This window comes from Poecilia mexicana, unplaced genomic scaffold (assembly GCF_051168715.1).
Source record: "Poecilia mexicana isolate PSO_F unplaced genomic scaffold, ASM5116871v1 scaffold_13, whole genome shotgun sequence".
NCBI lineage: Eukaryota > Metazoa > Chordata > Actinopteri > Cyprinodontiformes > Poeciliidae > Poecilia > Poecilia mexicana.
The window spans coordinates 29,166,784-29,182,225 of record NW_028263382.1 but is presented as its reverse complement, the minus strand read 5'-3'; the positions used below and the strand labels follow the sequence as shown (position 1 = coordinate 29,182,225).

The 15,442-nt window shown below is 41.1% G+C and overlaps 2 protein-coding genes across 2 annotated transcripts; both read right to left on the bottom strand.

Moving 5' to 3' along the window:
• Positions 1 to 152: 152 nt before the first annotated feature.
• Positions 153 to 6,348, bottom strand: LOC106913965 (extracellular calcium-sensing receptor-like). Its single transcript, XM_014980435.2, has 9 exons — positions 5,227 to 6,348; positions 4,791 to 5,085; positions 4,585 to 4,671; positions 3,690 to 3,959; positions 2,802 to 3,008; positions 2,022 to 2,282; positions 1,583 to 1,810; positions 1,371 to 1,494; positions 153 to 1,169 (listed from the first exon to the last, which is right to left on the bottom strand). Exons 1-9 carry the CDS (start codon positions 5,466 to 5,468, stop codon positions 247 to 249), a joined length of 2,637 nt encoding a protein of 878 aa, XP_014835921.2. The 5' UTR covers positions 5,469 to 6,348; the 3' UTR covers positions 153 to 246.
• A 3,972-nt stretch (positions 6,349 to 10,320) lies between these two features.
• Positions 10,321 to 15,442, bottom strand: LOC106913941 (extracellular calcium-sensing receptor-like). The gene is made up of 9 exons (XM_088011415.1): positions 15,310 to 15,442; positions 14,882 to 15,176; positions 14,707 to 14,793; positions 14,255 to 14,524; positions 13,854 to 14,054; positions 13,505 to 13,771; positions 12,475 to 12,702; positions 12,255 to 12,378; positions 10,321 to 11,231 (listed from the first exon to the last, which is right to left on the bottom strand). Exons 1-9 carry the CDS (start codon positions 15,417 to 15,419, stop codon positions 10,321 to 10,323), a joined length of 2,493 nt encoding a protein of 830 aa, XP_087867541.1. The 5' UTR covers positions 15,420 to 15,442.

Below are 15,442 nucleotides of genomic sequence, written 5' to 3'. Positions count from 1 at the left end.
ACTGTAAATAATCCGAGTTGATCCAAGTTACACAGTTGAACAAAAAAGTTCAAAAGCTTTTAATCCCGTCCCATTACAAAATTACACAATCGTTTTGCTTGCTCCTAATTTTTTGTGCGTGGAATATTCAGAAAGTAAGTTATGTGAAAAGCTTTGTGTTGAATTCAAGCTTCTTTAATCTCACAGCATTCATGTTGCAGTTATGAATTAAACTTCTTCTAAGCAGTTCACTTCCCTCAACATCTTTTACCTTTCAGTAGTTCCTATAGTGCTTCGCCCCATCAGAGCTTTCTTTGTATTTCTTTCTGGTTTCAGCAGAATTATGTAACATTTGGGTCCAAACAGCGCCACCAAGAGGCCAAAACTGGAGGCCAGGATGGCGAACACCTCCACCGCATCTGCATATTTGCCCGGTGAGCTGACATAAGCAGGAACAAAGGCCACCCACACAGCACAGAAGATCAGCATGCTGAAAGTGATGAGTTTGGCCTCGTTGAAGTTGTCGGGCAGATTCCTCGCCAGAAATGCGATCAGAAAGCTGAGGATGGCCAGCAAGCCAATGTAACCGAGTAACACTGAAAAACCAACGGTTGACCCAACGACACACTCATAAACTATCTTGTCATTGTGGTACTGAGTGTTTTTATGTGGAGCGGGTGAGGAGGAGACAAGCCAGGCAGTGCAGATTGCTGCCTGAACAGAGGTGAGAACCAGAACAGTTCCTCTCTGCTGTGAAGCACCGAACCACTTGAGACTGGCTCCCCCTCCTGGCTTGGAGGCTTTGAACACAGCCAGAACCACCATGGTTTTAACCAGGATGCAGGACACACAGAGCACAAAGCTGATCCCAAACGCTGCGTGTCTCAGCTGGCATGTCCACAGTCTGGGTCGTCCGATGAACAGCAGAGAACACAGGAAGCAGAGTTTAAGGGAAAGCAACAGGTTGAAACTGAGCTCTGAGTTGTTGGCTCGTACTATGGGTGTACTGCGGTGATAGATGAAGATCCCCAGAACGACAGCGCAGATGAATGTTCCCAGCAGTGAGGCTGCTGTCAAGCAGATCCCTAAAGGTTCCTGATAGGAGAGGAACTCAGTTTGCCTAAGAACACAGAGATCTCGCTGTGGGCTGGACCAGAAGTCCTCTGGACAGCTGAAGCACTCCAAGGAATCTGACAGAAAGGAGAATTATGTGTCACAGGTGCAGCCAGATGGAAAAAAAGAGGCCTCCTCATTAAATATTCAGTTCTTAATCAACAAATGTTTCCATGCTAATGTCTAATTTTTTGTTTTGTTTTTTTGTTTTCCCACACTGTATTTACAGTAATTTTTTTAAATAATGCTATCAAAGTAGCTCAAATATAGATACTCACTGGTTTTGTTATTGACCTTCCCCTCAGAACAAGGGATGCAGTCAAAACAGCACTCAGGTTCCCCCTTCTTTCTCACCATGCGGGTTCCTGGAGGACAGTTCTCGCTGCACACCGACCGCGGTGGCTGAAAAAGAAAAAACAAAATACGTACATAACATATTTTAACCTACACCCACGGAAACGGTAAATGTGAAAAGAGAGAAACGAGTCACCCTTTTCGATTCAAAGTTCCAGAAGATTTTGTCTCCATCAAGTGTGAGTTGTTCACCACTGAAAGCTGACATTTTAACCTCGCCGACATTTTGAACATTTGCTCGTCCGTCGGGGAGCCGGAGCCAGTTCATGACGTCGTATATCGGTAAGACGTCGCCGTTCTCGTCAAATGACACTTGGTCACCAAATGATGTGGTGAAATTGACCCTTTCAAGGTAGTACACAAGCTAACAAACAGCAAATCAGAGACAAGATTTTATTTGATTTTTTTTAAATATCTTTGCAACACAAATGTGTTCAATAAATCTCAAATTCCTCTAACATTCAGAGTTAAAAAAAAGGAGTATCTGGGCTTTTTTTATTTTTTTTATTTTAGCTGTCTATCAGTTTCATTTTGCTCTGCAATAAGAACCTGTGAAGTAGTCGACCTTCTTTTACCTGCCACGGTTCCAGTGTTTCCAGAGCGGCGCAGCTTCCACTTCCTGGTTCGCATCGCAGCAAATCGTGAAGGGCGTGTGCCAGAGCGTACACGGCTTTGTAAACGTTGTATTCGGGCCGGAGGTTAAAAATGTCTAAGAACTCGGTCTCTACCGTCCTTAAATCTTCTTCTCCAGAGCAAACTTTCCCTCCGTTTTCAACCCATCCTGCAGGCGGCGGTGTAAATCTGCACTGAAACGTGAACTCCCAGAACTGGTTTACCTGAAATGCATCAAAACTTTACGACATGTCACTTATGAATAGGGCTGGACGACAAATCAACAACAATATATACGGTGATAGACACATGATCAAGATCAATAGTTATACATCCGATAGAATTTTCAATAAATGTACAGAACTCTGAGCTAGAAAAGCGGATGTAGCCCGAGGAAAGGCCTGCTAAGCAAGGTTGGTGGCATCAAGTAACTCCCTCGCTGTTTGGTAACCTAGCAACAACATGTTGAGTAACAGGTTGTTGCTAGGTAACAAGCTTGCGCAGGAGCAGCTTAAGGTTTCAGAACCGTGTCTCTAACCTACTGCTTAGAGTGAAAACTGTGGACAAAACAAAAAAGTAACGTCACAAGTTTGGCAGTATTTCAGACATTTAAAAAAAAAAAAACAACTAATCTATAAACATTGATATTGACTGATATGAAACACCTATATCATGATACGCTTATTCAGCCACATCGTCCAGCCCTGCTTGTGTAAGTATTTGATAACACAGATAAATCTCACCATGCTATTTCCATAGCTGCTGTTGTGTTTTATATTAGGATTGATTTCCAGCAGGAAGTCCCTGAGGCCTGGTATCTCTCCTCGACGGATAGCGATGCCCAGTGTGCCCCCGAGGTACGGCATGAGGTCAGGGGTCTGCAGCACGGCAGCTGTGGACCAGGCTTCACTGGCCAGCCACTGAAGGCCTGTCAAGTTCTGCCTCACAACCTGTTTAGGGACAAAACGCAATGTCAAATTCTAACTCTACATATTGTATAGAAAGTAACTAAATGAAGAAATCTGTAAAATAAAAAATAATGCGTATAATTGTCATTGGATAATTTAATAGCACAACCAGATAAGTTTAATATGCTTTTGCCGCGTTTAAGTGAAATGTCATATTCGTTCTGATGGTGAGAGTAGGAAAATAAATTCTCATCTCTGTTTAGCCTAACTTCTACATCCTTCATCTTGGAACAAAATTGCTCCTCAGGAGCATTAGTAAGCAGACCAGCTGAAGGAGACCCCTACACCCACCGCACTCTACAATACATCAAAACATGTGTTTAATAGCACTACATTAGCAGTTCATTTTTATCCACTATTAAAAAAAAAAAGCTGATAAAAACATAAACTGCAACATAACGTGATAATGATGACAGATAAGGCTGTAACATGATAGCCAAAAATGTACTGTTTTGTGCTTGAGGTCTTATGTTTGGATGTCACTTAAACACCATATTTTTTTCCACCTTAGGTTTTAAGATATTCTTTCAGGGATTTAGATTTAGATTACAGTGACGCAACGTCTCCGTTTTAGAACAGAATTATCCGTCTCACTTCTTTAACCTCTGACCGTCTCTCAATCCACCCCGAATGCAGGCCAACGTGAGAAAAGACAAATGCTACCTCCTCCATGAGATTGATCATGTGGCTCTCGTGCGCAAACACAACGACCACCCGAGCCGTGGAGGCCTTCATCACGTCCACGATCCTCCTCAGCTCCGGCGGCTCGTTGTTCCATGGCAACACCTCCATGTAGGCCAGGCAGCCTCCGTCAGATGGACTCAGATCAGACTGAAATGACTTGGCGGCATGGAGCCCGTAGTCGTCGGCGCTGATCAGCAGTCCCACCCAGGTCCAGCCGAAGTGCTTTATGATCTGAATCATAGCATTCACCTGAGGAGGCATGGAGTGAAAGGGAACATTTTGTAGAAAATCTGATGAGAATGTCGAAATTCGGATGAAATTACAGGACTCGTGATTGTCACCTAGGAGATTTCTACATAATGTTTCAGAATTGCCCAATTATGTCTAATTTCTGGTCCCATGTGAAATTTCTTACATTTCTACTCCTGTTTTTTTTATTTTATTTTATTTTTTACTCATTGATATTTCTCACACCTCTCTTGAACAAATTCAACTTAAAATGTTTCTGGGTTCACATCTGCTAAGAAAACAACTACATCACAAAGGGTTTACAGCTGATACAAAGCCTGCAAAGAACTGCTAACCTTCAACATACAACTGAACAAAGTCTCTTCTAGCATAACTCAGTGGAGTCAGTAGCTATCAGGTCATTGTATGCACATTTGCTACTTGATGTTATGTTTCTTTTTCCTTTCTTAAACATTTCAATACAAAGAGATGCTTAATATGCCTGTAACCTTGTTGAAAATCAGTAAAATGTCGATTACAAAATAAAGAATGTTTCACAGGAATCAATCTGTTTTTCTCTGCTCTTAAAGACGGATGATTTTTTTTTATTTATTTATTTTTTCTGCAATCTTTGTTGCATATTTACCTGGAAAGCATCGCTTGGTATTGTTCTGAAGAAGGACGGAAACTTCTGACGGTCACTTAGACAGGAACATGTGGCAAAATAACTCACCTGTTAAAAATACACATTTTACACATATATTGTTTTTTTTTTATTTTTTAAAGCAATTACTTTTTTTATTTATTTTTTTCAAATTTTGGACCAATTCGTCGGTAAAACTGAACACTCACCATTGGCACTCGGTACAAACCTAACACGGTGGAGATGGCGATGGAGCGCGTGGAGGAAGAATCCCCCACAATTGCCAACACCGGAGGGCTCCTTGAACAGTTATCCTCCATCACAATCTCCTCCTCTTGTCCGCTTATTAATGCCAGCGCTGCACGAAATCCAATTCCCAGTTTAACACAGTTGTCGTACAGACTGTATCCCAGAGTGACGTTGGGCAAGAGCTCGGCATTCCTGTTGATCTCATCAACTGCAAACGCCATGGTCTGGGCCTGTCTAAATCCTAGAACGTCAAAACTAAAACAGCAACACGACGGTTGAAATAACGAAGACACAACAGCTGAGGTTTAAAGCTAAACGTTTTGTCGAAGCAAAAACACACAGAAAATGCATGTAGGGTGTTGACTTAACTTATCTCCATGTCTTTTGCACACTTACCCATGGCAGGTGGGATGCTGGGGCTCAGACGTGAAAGACAAGTCAGGAAAAACTGAAAAAAAATTGATTTCAAACAATCCCCCCAGAATCACATCTCCAGTCTTGTGCATGCCGCTGAGATGAAACTGTCCTTGTGACCGACATGAGGGCGGCTGAGTAGAGGGGCTGATGCTGTAAGAACAAAACGAGTGCAACAGTAGCAAGAGCAAGATTTTGTCTTTACAGGAATACATTACTGTCATGTGGCCACCCCTCTCTTTAAACTCAGTTAATTGTATTGTTTTTAACTTTGTCACTCCACCCCTTTTATTGACTTTCAGTGTTTACTCACACTTCATGCCGCCAATAGGAGTAGAGGACAAAGAGTTGGCAGGGTTTCAAATGTAATTCAGCTTTGACTGATTTTGGATACGTGAAACTTTATTATGTAGTGATAATAGAACTAAATCAACTGTTAAAACGTTTAAAGGGGGAGTATTATGTAAAATCGACTTGTTTGTGCTTGTTGTTCTCTTATCATAAACATACGTGGAGTGTTGCTTTCATTTTTTTCATGCATGTTTGAGAAATCCTTTAATCTCTCTTGGCAACCATTCAGCTGCGCAAAACTCCTGAGTGGACCAAACGCCGCCTTTGAGACACAGCTCCTCCTCAGAGCTACGGTCTCCAAGGTTCCCAGCTTATTACAGAGCTCCCCACCCCTGCAACTCCCCCACTCAGCTCCTTCAGACTAGCCAGCAGCAATTAGCAAACATCTGGTGAAACTGCGCATCTGCTGAGCTCATTATATGAGGTACTTCTCAGTGCAACCCTAGTAAAAAAAGGAAAAAAAAAAGTTGTTAAAGGACTAATAGCAGTGTTGTGGTACTCGAAGTTGGTCTTGGTCTTAAGACCGGTCTTAAGACCATTTTTTGATGGTCTCGGTCTCGTCTCGGACTCGACCGCATTTGGTCTCGGTCTTGTCTCGGTCTCGGGCACTGAGGACTCGGCATTTTATTTCAAGACCAGTCAAGACCGCAACTGTGAAAATGTCACTAAACGTACAGCATTCTGTCCACTTTGTTAACATCTTTGTTTTCAGTGGATGCAAAACGCACCGATTAAAATCCAAGCAACTACGTGTTTTTGTTACTCCCCCCTCCCCTTCCCACCTTTCACTCGCGCGCGGCGCTCCAGGACACGCGCAGTGGTTTCCTCTCAGCGGCAGAAAATGTTTGTCTAATCGTCAGTAATATAATAGCACTGCATAAATAGTAAGAAATCCGATGGCCACAGCTAACTCAGCAGCGCTTCGCTTTTTTTTTTTTATTTATCCTGGACAAGGCAAAGAAGACATAGATTTGCACAAAGCTTGAAAAAGTTGTAATATTGTTTATCATGACCATTGAGAAGGTTTTCAAATGATGTTGCTGGTAAACAAAAAAATGGGAGAAATGGTTTCAGCATGATCGCATATGTTTCTTTTAAATTTTAGATCAAAGCAGTGTTGTGGTACTCGAAATTGGTCTTGGTCTCGAGACCGGTCTTAAGACCATTTTTTGATGGTCTCGGTCTCATCTCGGACTCGACCGCATTTGGTCTCGGTCTTGTCTCGGTCTTGGGCACTGAGGACTCGGCATTTTATTTCAAGATCAGTCGAGACCGCAACTGTGAAAATACCACTAAACGTGCAGCATACTGTCAAGTTCATTTGTTAACATCTTTGTTTTCAGTGGATGCAAAACACACGGATTAAAAGCCAAGCAACTTCGTGTTTCTCCTCCTCCCCTCCCCACCTTTCACTCGCACGCGGCGCTCTGAGACATGAGCAGAAAATGTTTGTCTAATCGTCAGTAATGGAATATTGCTGCATAAATCATAAGAAATCCGATGGCTTCAGCTAACTCAGCAGCGCTTCGCTTTCACAGATGGTGGAGACAACGTCTAACTTTTTTCGTCACTTAGAAAAGTAGCTCAAAGAAGGTAAGCTCCGTTGACGTGATGTTAGCAAAGCTAGCTGTATAGAGACACATAAGCATTGTGATGAAAAATGTTATCACTCACTGTGCTGAATTATTGTGCGGAGGTGTTGATTGACTTGTCGCATATATGGGACAACGCTATGTCCAATAGTCTGCAATATAGTGAGGTGACATTCAGAAACAGTTGATTCTTCTCCACGGCTCTTTACTTATTAGATAAGACTGGAGTGTCACTCACTGAGAGCCGTTGTTCTATCAGATAGCCATATGCTGTCAGGATAGCATACATGCATTAAGCACTAAGAAATCCAACCATCAGAGGAATTGTCAGTTCACCATACGCAGCAAGTTATGATGAACATAAGTCATTAAATTTTTTTCAATGATAACTATATAGATATACATGTGTTGTCATGGTTTCAAAGTGTATTTAAAGCAGGTCTGGCTGCAGCTGGAGTCAGCTACAACACACACCCGTGTAAAACTCACTTAACCGCTAAGTCAGGATGCCATACAACTGTCATGGTTTCAAAGTGTATTTAAAGTAGGTCTGGCTGCAGCTGGATGCCATACAACTGTTAATAACCAAGTGTATGATGATCTACGTCATGATTCTATGTTGCTGATTAAATAAAATCATATGGTAATGACAGCGTATGCATATCTGAGCTAAGCGTACGACTATCTGACAACGTATGCTGATCTGACAGAACACCGTGAGTTTGTGTTAAGCGTATGACGATCTGACCTGACAGAACACCCGTTCTTTGTTCTTGTAATGCTCTGTGTACACTGCATCATTATTTAGTTATGTACGTTGATATTTAAATTAACAAATAACTAAAACACAAGAACGAAAGAGCACGCAGAGCATGCACATTGCTCTTTGATTGTTTTTGTTCAAAGTGGCAGCTGTAATATCTGCCATGGTGTCAGACTGCCTGGCTTCATGTACTGGGATAGAGAGTGAAAACAGTCACGATGAGCGCCTTCGGTTTGGTTACTTCTTGCTTGTTGCTCCTTGGTCAGTGTTCATGGTTGAGCGTTATTTACCGTCAGGGCATTGCCTCAATTGCTATGTTTAATGGTGCAACAGTGGTGGTTTCTTATATGAGCAATATGGGCAAATGCCCAGGGCGTTATGTTTTTAGGGATGGCACGAGACAATCACACTTTTTAGCAAATAAATGGAATATTTAATATTGGTAAAATGTATTAAGTATTTAATATCTAGGTGTTTTATGGTAATATGGATCTTTCAGATTATTTTGAGAAGCAATTTTGATCATATTTTACATTTTATTGTGTCATGTAGCGCGGGCCGCTGGTCTTGGTCTTGACTCGGTCTCGACTCCCCTCGGTCTTGGTCTTGACTTGGTCTCGGACCCCAAAAGTCTTGGTCTTGTCTCGGTCTCGATACACTCTGGTCTTGGTCTTGTCTTGGTCTCGGGTTAGGTGGTCTTGAACACAACACTGGCTAATAGAATAGCAATATTGTGATGATTTCTTGAAGAGTAGGATTTTCTTAAAGAGACAGAGGCCCATTTTCAATGCGTCAAATCAGCTGGCACAGAGATTGTTTGTCCCACCTTCCATATGTATAGATTTTTTAATATTGTCACATTTGAATGTGTCTTTTTTTCCATTTAGGAAGAACTCTGAAAATTAAGAAAGTGTTACTATTAAAGCAAGCATTTCTACTATACAAATGGCACTGGATTAAATCTTTATGGTTTTTTTTTTGTTTTTGCTTAAAAATCCATCCTTATTTCAGACAAAATAGGACCATATCATTAAATAAAAGAGCACACATGTAAACATCAATCTTCACTCAGACAAAACTATCACAAAAATAAATTATACAAACACTTTTGTTACAATATTCATAGAAGCTTGTTGTATACTTTGTGCTGCTTGAATGAGTGAATTATAACATTTATACATATTATAATTCCCAAATAAGGAATGAAAACTATGAAAAAAGAATCTTATGATTGAACTGTAGAACCTATGTAGAAATATTGTGTGTGTGTGTGTGTGTGTGTGTGTGTGTGTGTGTGTGTGTGTGTGTGTGTGTGTGTGTGTGTGTGGAGAAACACACCCAAAAACACATTTTGATAGGCAATACAGTAAATAGTATTTTATTCACTGACTCACAGTAGTTGTGTTATTTTTAAAGTGTCCTCTAGATGGCAGCAGCAAACCGTGATAGAGGAAGCACGACGCACTGGAGACAGTTTACATGGCACGACTGATGAGCCATTGGCATCCATTTTATCCAAGATTGTTTTTTTTAGGGTTGTTAGTCACATTACATATACAGTAGTACACAATAAAATCAATACAAAGTTACAAACTAACAAAAAATGAAAGAGGACTCTGCACACTTTGTCTGGAAGGCCACAGTGTGAAAATATTCTTAAACAAGTAGTTTTAACTGTGTGTATTTTTATTGCACATTTTCATATGACTGTATGTAAATGTCCATTTAGTCCAACTGTTAGTCCTAAGTGTGTTTTGTGGTTTTGTTTGTAAACAAATATAACATTTTAGTTTCCTCTCTGATTATTTTGTAAGAGCAGAATCTAGTTATGGCAGACTGCAAAAGCAAAAATAATCAAACCATTCAAAGAACAGTCTTCTGAATAAAAAAAATGAAAGAAATGACTTATTAGTACTAGTTACTGCTATTAAAAGCCTTGAAAGATGCTTTATCGATTGTACACTGTTCAACAAAACAATAGCATTTTTTTTATTTCACTTTTTTTCTTGGTTGATCTCTCATTTTTCACTAAATTTGAAAATTGTGCACAACAGTAGCTGGCAGGAAGTCTGTGATTTTAAGTTGCCCAGCTGATTTAATTGAGGATAATTACTAGGAACAATTCATGACTGGACTCACTAGTGTTGTATTTCATAAATCTGTGACCATTGAAGTTATTGACAGATCTGAATGGAGTTATTTGGAGGAGTGACCAAAAACTTTACTAAAAATTAAGCTTTTTTATTATTCCATAGGACAAAAAGAGAATATCAATTGCAAAGAGGGTTAAATTTATTTATAGTTACATTCAAATATTTATTCATAGTTCTTACATGACTATTAACAAAAGCATAAAAAACAGTGAAACTGTTATGATTTCCTGTATCGGCCTATGATAGCCTTCTTTGTATTCCTGTCTGGTTTGAGCAGAATTAGATAACATTTGGGTCCAAACAGCGCCACCAAGAGGCCAAAACTTGAGGCCAGGATGGCGAACACCTCCACCGCATCTGCATACTTTCCCGGTGAGTTGATATAAGCAGGAACAAAGGCCACCCACACAGCACAGAAGATCAGCATGCTGAAAGTGATGAGTTTGGCCTCGTTGAAATTGTTGGGCAGATTCCTCGCCATGAACGCCAACACAAAGCTGAGAATAGCCAATATACCAATGTATCCCAGCAACACAGCAAAGGCAACCGTGGAGCCGACTGCACACTCATAAACTATTTTGTCATTGTGGTATTTGGTGTTTTTATAGGGGGCAGGTGAGGAGGAGACAAGCCAAGCGATGCATATAGCTGCTTGAATACAGGTGAGAAACAGAACGGTTCCTCTTTGCTGCGTAGCTCCAAACCACTTGAGACTGGCTCCCCCTCCTGCCTTGGAGGCTTTGAACACAGCCAGAACCACCATGGTTTTAACCAGGATGCAGGACACACAGAGCACAAAGCTGATCCCAAACGCTGCGTGTCTCAGCTGACATGTCCACAGTCTGGGTCGTCCGATGAACAGCAGCGAACACAGGAAGCACAGCTTGAGCGACACCAGGAGCAGGAAGCTCAGTTCTGAATTGTTGGCTCGTACTATGGGTGTACTACGGTGATAGATGAAGATCCCCAGAACGACAGCGCAGATGAATGTTCCCAGTAGTGAAGTGGTTGTTAAGCAGATCCCTAAAGGTTCCTCATAGGAGAGGAACTCTGTTTTTTTAAGAACACAGAGATCTCGCTGTGGGCTGGACCAGAAGTCCTCTGGACAACTGAAGCACTCCAAGGAATCTGACAGAAAGAACAAGACAATGAAATACTGATATGTTCAATAAACTGAACATGTATTCTGAAAAAAAATCTCAATTAAAAAAAAACATCCTTAAGCATTAATGAATCTACTTTCCCATTGACCCAATATTTATATTATTTTTCATATTATTATGATGTAATTTTTAAATCTTAAATCTTGTATTTGTATTAGCAGTAAAACAAAAACCACTATAAATTACAGAAAGAAACTGACATCAGTTTTTGTGTAATTAATGCACTTACAGAATTGTGATAAAATTCAAGTTAACTTTCATAAAATATGTTTTTTTTTTTTACATATTTCTTTGTCACACATTGTGACAGTATGATAAGAGACAGATAATCTGTGAAAGATTATCACAAGGTTTTTCTGCCCCCACCCCCACCACCACACACACCCACGTGCTCCTACCGCCAACTGCAGAAATACACTGCTTGGCTCAAAACAACCAATCAGAACCGGGAGGAAGATTTTAGCAGTGTCAGTCACCCTTGTGCATGTGCTGCTCACACCATCCACCATGCTATCTGCTCCTTCTCCACAACAGACCCTGCCATGAATGCTCAGATGGCAAATAAACAGTTTTTTATGTGACAGTAAGTTGTTTTTCCACTATTTGCACAGCTGTGACATGTACACAAGCATAATTGACAGCGCTAAGACATTCTTCCAGGCTCTGATTGGTTGTTTCTGACTGGGTAGAGCATTTCTGCAGATGGCTGTAAGACCACAAGAAGAGAGCAGAGGAGCTTGATGTTTTCAGATTATCCTGCTACGACATATTGACAATTTTAAGAAATTTGGAAAAAAATAAATAAATATATACATACATACATATATATATATATATATATATATATATATATATATATATATGTGTGTGTGTGTGTGTGTGTGTGTGTGTGTGTGTGTGGGGGGGTGCGTGTGCGTGTGTGTGTGAACTTTTAAAAAAAAATTCTGAAAGTAAACTCAATAGCATACATAAAGACATTACCACCTACTGGTATTATTGCTAATCTTTCCCTCAGAACAGGAGACACAGCTGAAGCAGCATTCAGGTTGTGTTCTTTCTCTGGCCATTCGAGTGCCTGGAGGACAACTTTCACTGCAAACTGAGCGGATTGGCTTGGAAATTAAAAGGAAAACAAATATATGATTATGTGTTTCTTCATTTTAATTCCATATGAAAGGCATTTAAAAAAAAAAACAAACAACAAAAACCTTTTTTGAATCGGTGTTCCAGAAGATTTTGTGCTCATTGAGTGTGAGTTCTTCACCTCCAGCGTCAGACTTTTTCACTTCGCCAACATTTTGAATCTTAATCTTTCCGTCAGGCAGTCGCAGCCAGTTCATCACGTCGTATATCGGCAGAGCGTTGCCGTTCTCATCGAATGAGACTTCATCACCAAATTCAGTTGAGAAGTTGACCTTTCGCAAATAGTGTAAGAGCTACAAATGGAGGAGAGACTTAATACGGACTCAGTCAGAAACAAAAGTTTATCAGTAGTTTTAACGTTTTGATACGTTTACTGTCTCTTTAAGGATCAAATGAAATGGCCTAAAGCAGTAAGTTTCAAACTTTTCAACCTCTTTGTGGTAGCACAAACACCATCAATTGCCAATCAGTTTTTGTTTGTTTTTTTTACGATGTGCAAGTCCCATTTGAAAAAGTTGCAAATGACAAAGGATATCCTTAAGTAACACGATCGCTGAGAAAACACCTGCTGTTTGAACTGGCTTGTTATAAAATACAATGCTTAATTTTTGCAGATCACCATGTAACATATTGCCATTGTTTTGATCTAGTGGGTAATTTGGAACAAAACAAACAAAAAGTGAGAATCTGGCTGTACACACATATGTTTGAAACAAACAACAACAAAAAAACAGAGCAGACTGAATGTTTCAGGTGAGTTAACCTCGAGCAGCAAAGAGCTACAACACTTATACAGCAGATGTTTTCTTGTGTAAGAACTAGAGCAAATTATTTGGATGAAAGTATGTTGACCAATAGAATGAAATCTGAATAACTATATAATCAATGGGTGGAACCAATCCAAAACTGCACTCCAACATGTTTAAGTTCTTGTACCACTCCCTGATAGAATGGCACCCTGGGTGGTGAGCCATATTGTTCTTATGAAATATTAATACAAATTACTTCCATCATTAGGTGTGTCTCTTCTAAGTGATTTTAATATGCAAACAAACCCTTCCAAGCACAGCAGCTGTTTTAGAAATAGATGCTCACCTGCCATGGCTCCACAGCCTGCAAACTGGCACAGCTGCGCCCAGTAAAAGGTCCTTCGCCCGGCTCACACCGCAGCATGTCGTCAAGGGCGTGAGCCAGAGCGTAGACTGCCTTGTAGACATTGTACTCAGGCCTGAGGTTGGAAACGTCCAAAAACTCTGTCTCCGCCAGTTCCATATTTTCGTGGCCGGTGCAGACGGATTCCCCGTCTTCCCTGTCCGCTGGGTTGAATTTGCACTGAAACGTGTGCTCCCAGAACTGCTTCACCTGTACAAAAGATATACTTCAACCGTCACGAATAACTTACTGTCTATCTCAGAGTAGATACATTTCTAGGCTGGGGTTGTACCAAGCTAGTTTCGCTGGTGTCATTCGGGTCAGGGCGTATTTTCAACAGGAAGTCCAGGAACCCGGGTATTTCTCCTCGTCGGATGGTGATGCCCAGCGTGCCGCTGAGGTACGGCGTGAGTTCCTGTGTCTGGAGAACAGCTGCTGATGACCAGGTTTCACTAGCAATCCACTGCCGGCCAGTTACGTTCTGCTGTGCCACCTGATGACATCAAATGTGTGTCATTTGAATTTTCATTTTCCAGCCAGCCTTTATAGTGATTTAAAAGACAGAGGTATGTCTCATGCTGAATACGTAGAAGCTCAATAGATGTTTGTATTCAGTTACAATGTCTTTCTTCCATTTAAACTCTTAAAAATACAAGTCTAGGGAAAACATTTCTAACCTAATAGATTTCTAACCTCCTCCATTAGCTGAATCATGTGAATTTCATGTGCAAATACGATGACAACACGAGCTGTTGACGTCTTTATCGCGTGTACAATCCTCCTGAGTTCACCTGGGTTACTGTCCCAAGGCAAAACCTCCAGGTAGGCCAGGCAGCTTTCACCAGATTCAGCCAGGTCGGCCTGGAAAGACTGGGCCACATGACGTCCATAGTCATCGTCACTGACCAGCAGGCCAAACCATGTCCAACCAAAGTGCTGTAGAATATGAATCATGGCACGCACCTGGGGGGAAAGCACAGGAATCAAGATATTTGGGGCGTAGGCTTTGTGCACTTGGAATAAACATCAATATTGTCAATCCAGACAGCAGAAAAAAAATAATGTCTCTTTTGGTGGCAGTTCTCTTCTGTCTCTGTTGTCCGAGACAAATATAGTTTCTCAAAAGGGGATAAAAAAGGTTTTACCTGGAAAGCATCATTTGGGATTGTTCTAAAGAATGTGGGAAAGCGCTGCCGATCACTGAGACAGGAACATGTGGCAAAATAACTCACCTAAATAAAAAAACAACAAAAAAACAGGCGAATTTAATGAAAATTAAAAGCTTTTCTTATTGTATAAGAAAAGCACAGTAAAGCTTACAATAGGCATGTTGTATAAACCTAGCACATTGGCAATGGCAATCGAAAAAGTTGAATAGTGATCGCCAACGACGCCCAGAACGGGAGGGCTTCCAGAACAGTTCTGGCGGAGCAGAAACTGCTCGTCTCGGCCGCTGGCCAGGGATAAGGCGCCGCTGAATCCAATGACGAGCGCACCGCAGTTATCATAAAGGCTGTATCCCAGGGTCAGGTTGGGAAGAAGGCTGGAGTTGTTGTTAATCTCTTCGACAGCAAAAGCCATGGTCATGGCATGCCTGAACCCTAAAGTGTCGAAGCTAGCACACAGAGTTTGACAGTTTACGACCAAATAAGGAAGCAAGAATCAAAGAAAGGAGATATTCTTCCTTCAGTGTGAGAATGAAGGATACTCTGAGCGTGACCGTTTCACTGTGTGTGTGTGATACTCACCCTTTGCAGACGGGCTGCTGTGGCTCTGATGTAAAAGTCAGTTTGGGGAAGACAGAAGTGTAATGGACCTCAAACAGCCCTCCTAGAACCACATCGCCTGACTTGTGCATCTCGTTTAGATAAAACTTTCTCC

Excerpts from the sequence above, each read along its gene's own strand:
- LOC106913965 (XM_014980435.2), bottom strand. The coding sequence starts at position 5,468 with ATGACAGTAATGTATTCCTGTAAAGACAAAATCTTGCTCTTGCTACTG. Across the intron at positions 5,086-5,226 it reads CAGCATCCCACCTGCCATGG|TTTTGACGTTCTAGGATTTA; the intron begins GTAAGTGTGCAA and ends TTGCTGTTTTAG. Across the intron at positions 2,283-2,801 it reads GCAGCTATGGAAATAGCATG|GTAAACCAGTTCTGGGAGTT; the intron begins GTGAGATTTATC and ends GATGCATTTCAG.
- LOC106913941 (XM_088011415.1), bottom strand. The coding sequence starts at position 15,419 with ATGCACAAGTCAGGCGATGTGGTTCTAGGAGGGCTGTTTGAGGTCCAT. Across the intron at positions 12,703-13,504 it reads AGGCTGTGGAGCCATGGCAG|CTCTTACACTATTTGCGAAA; the intron begins GTGAGCATCTAT and ends CTCCATTTGTAG. Across the intron at positions 12,379-12,474 it reads GGAACACCGATTCAAAAAAG|CCAATCCGCTCAGTTTGCAG; the intron begins GTTTTTGTTGTT and ends TTAATTTCCAAG.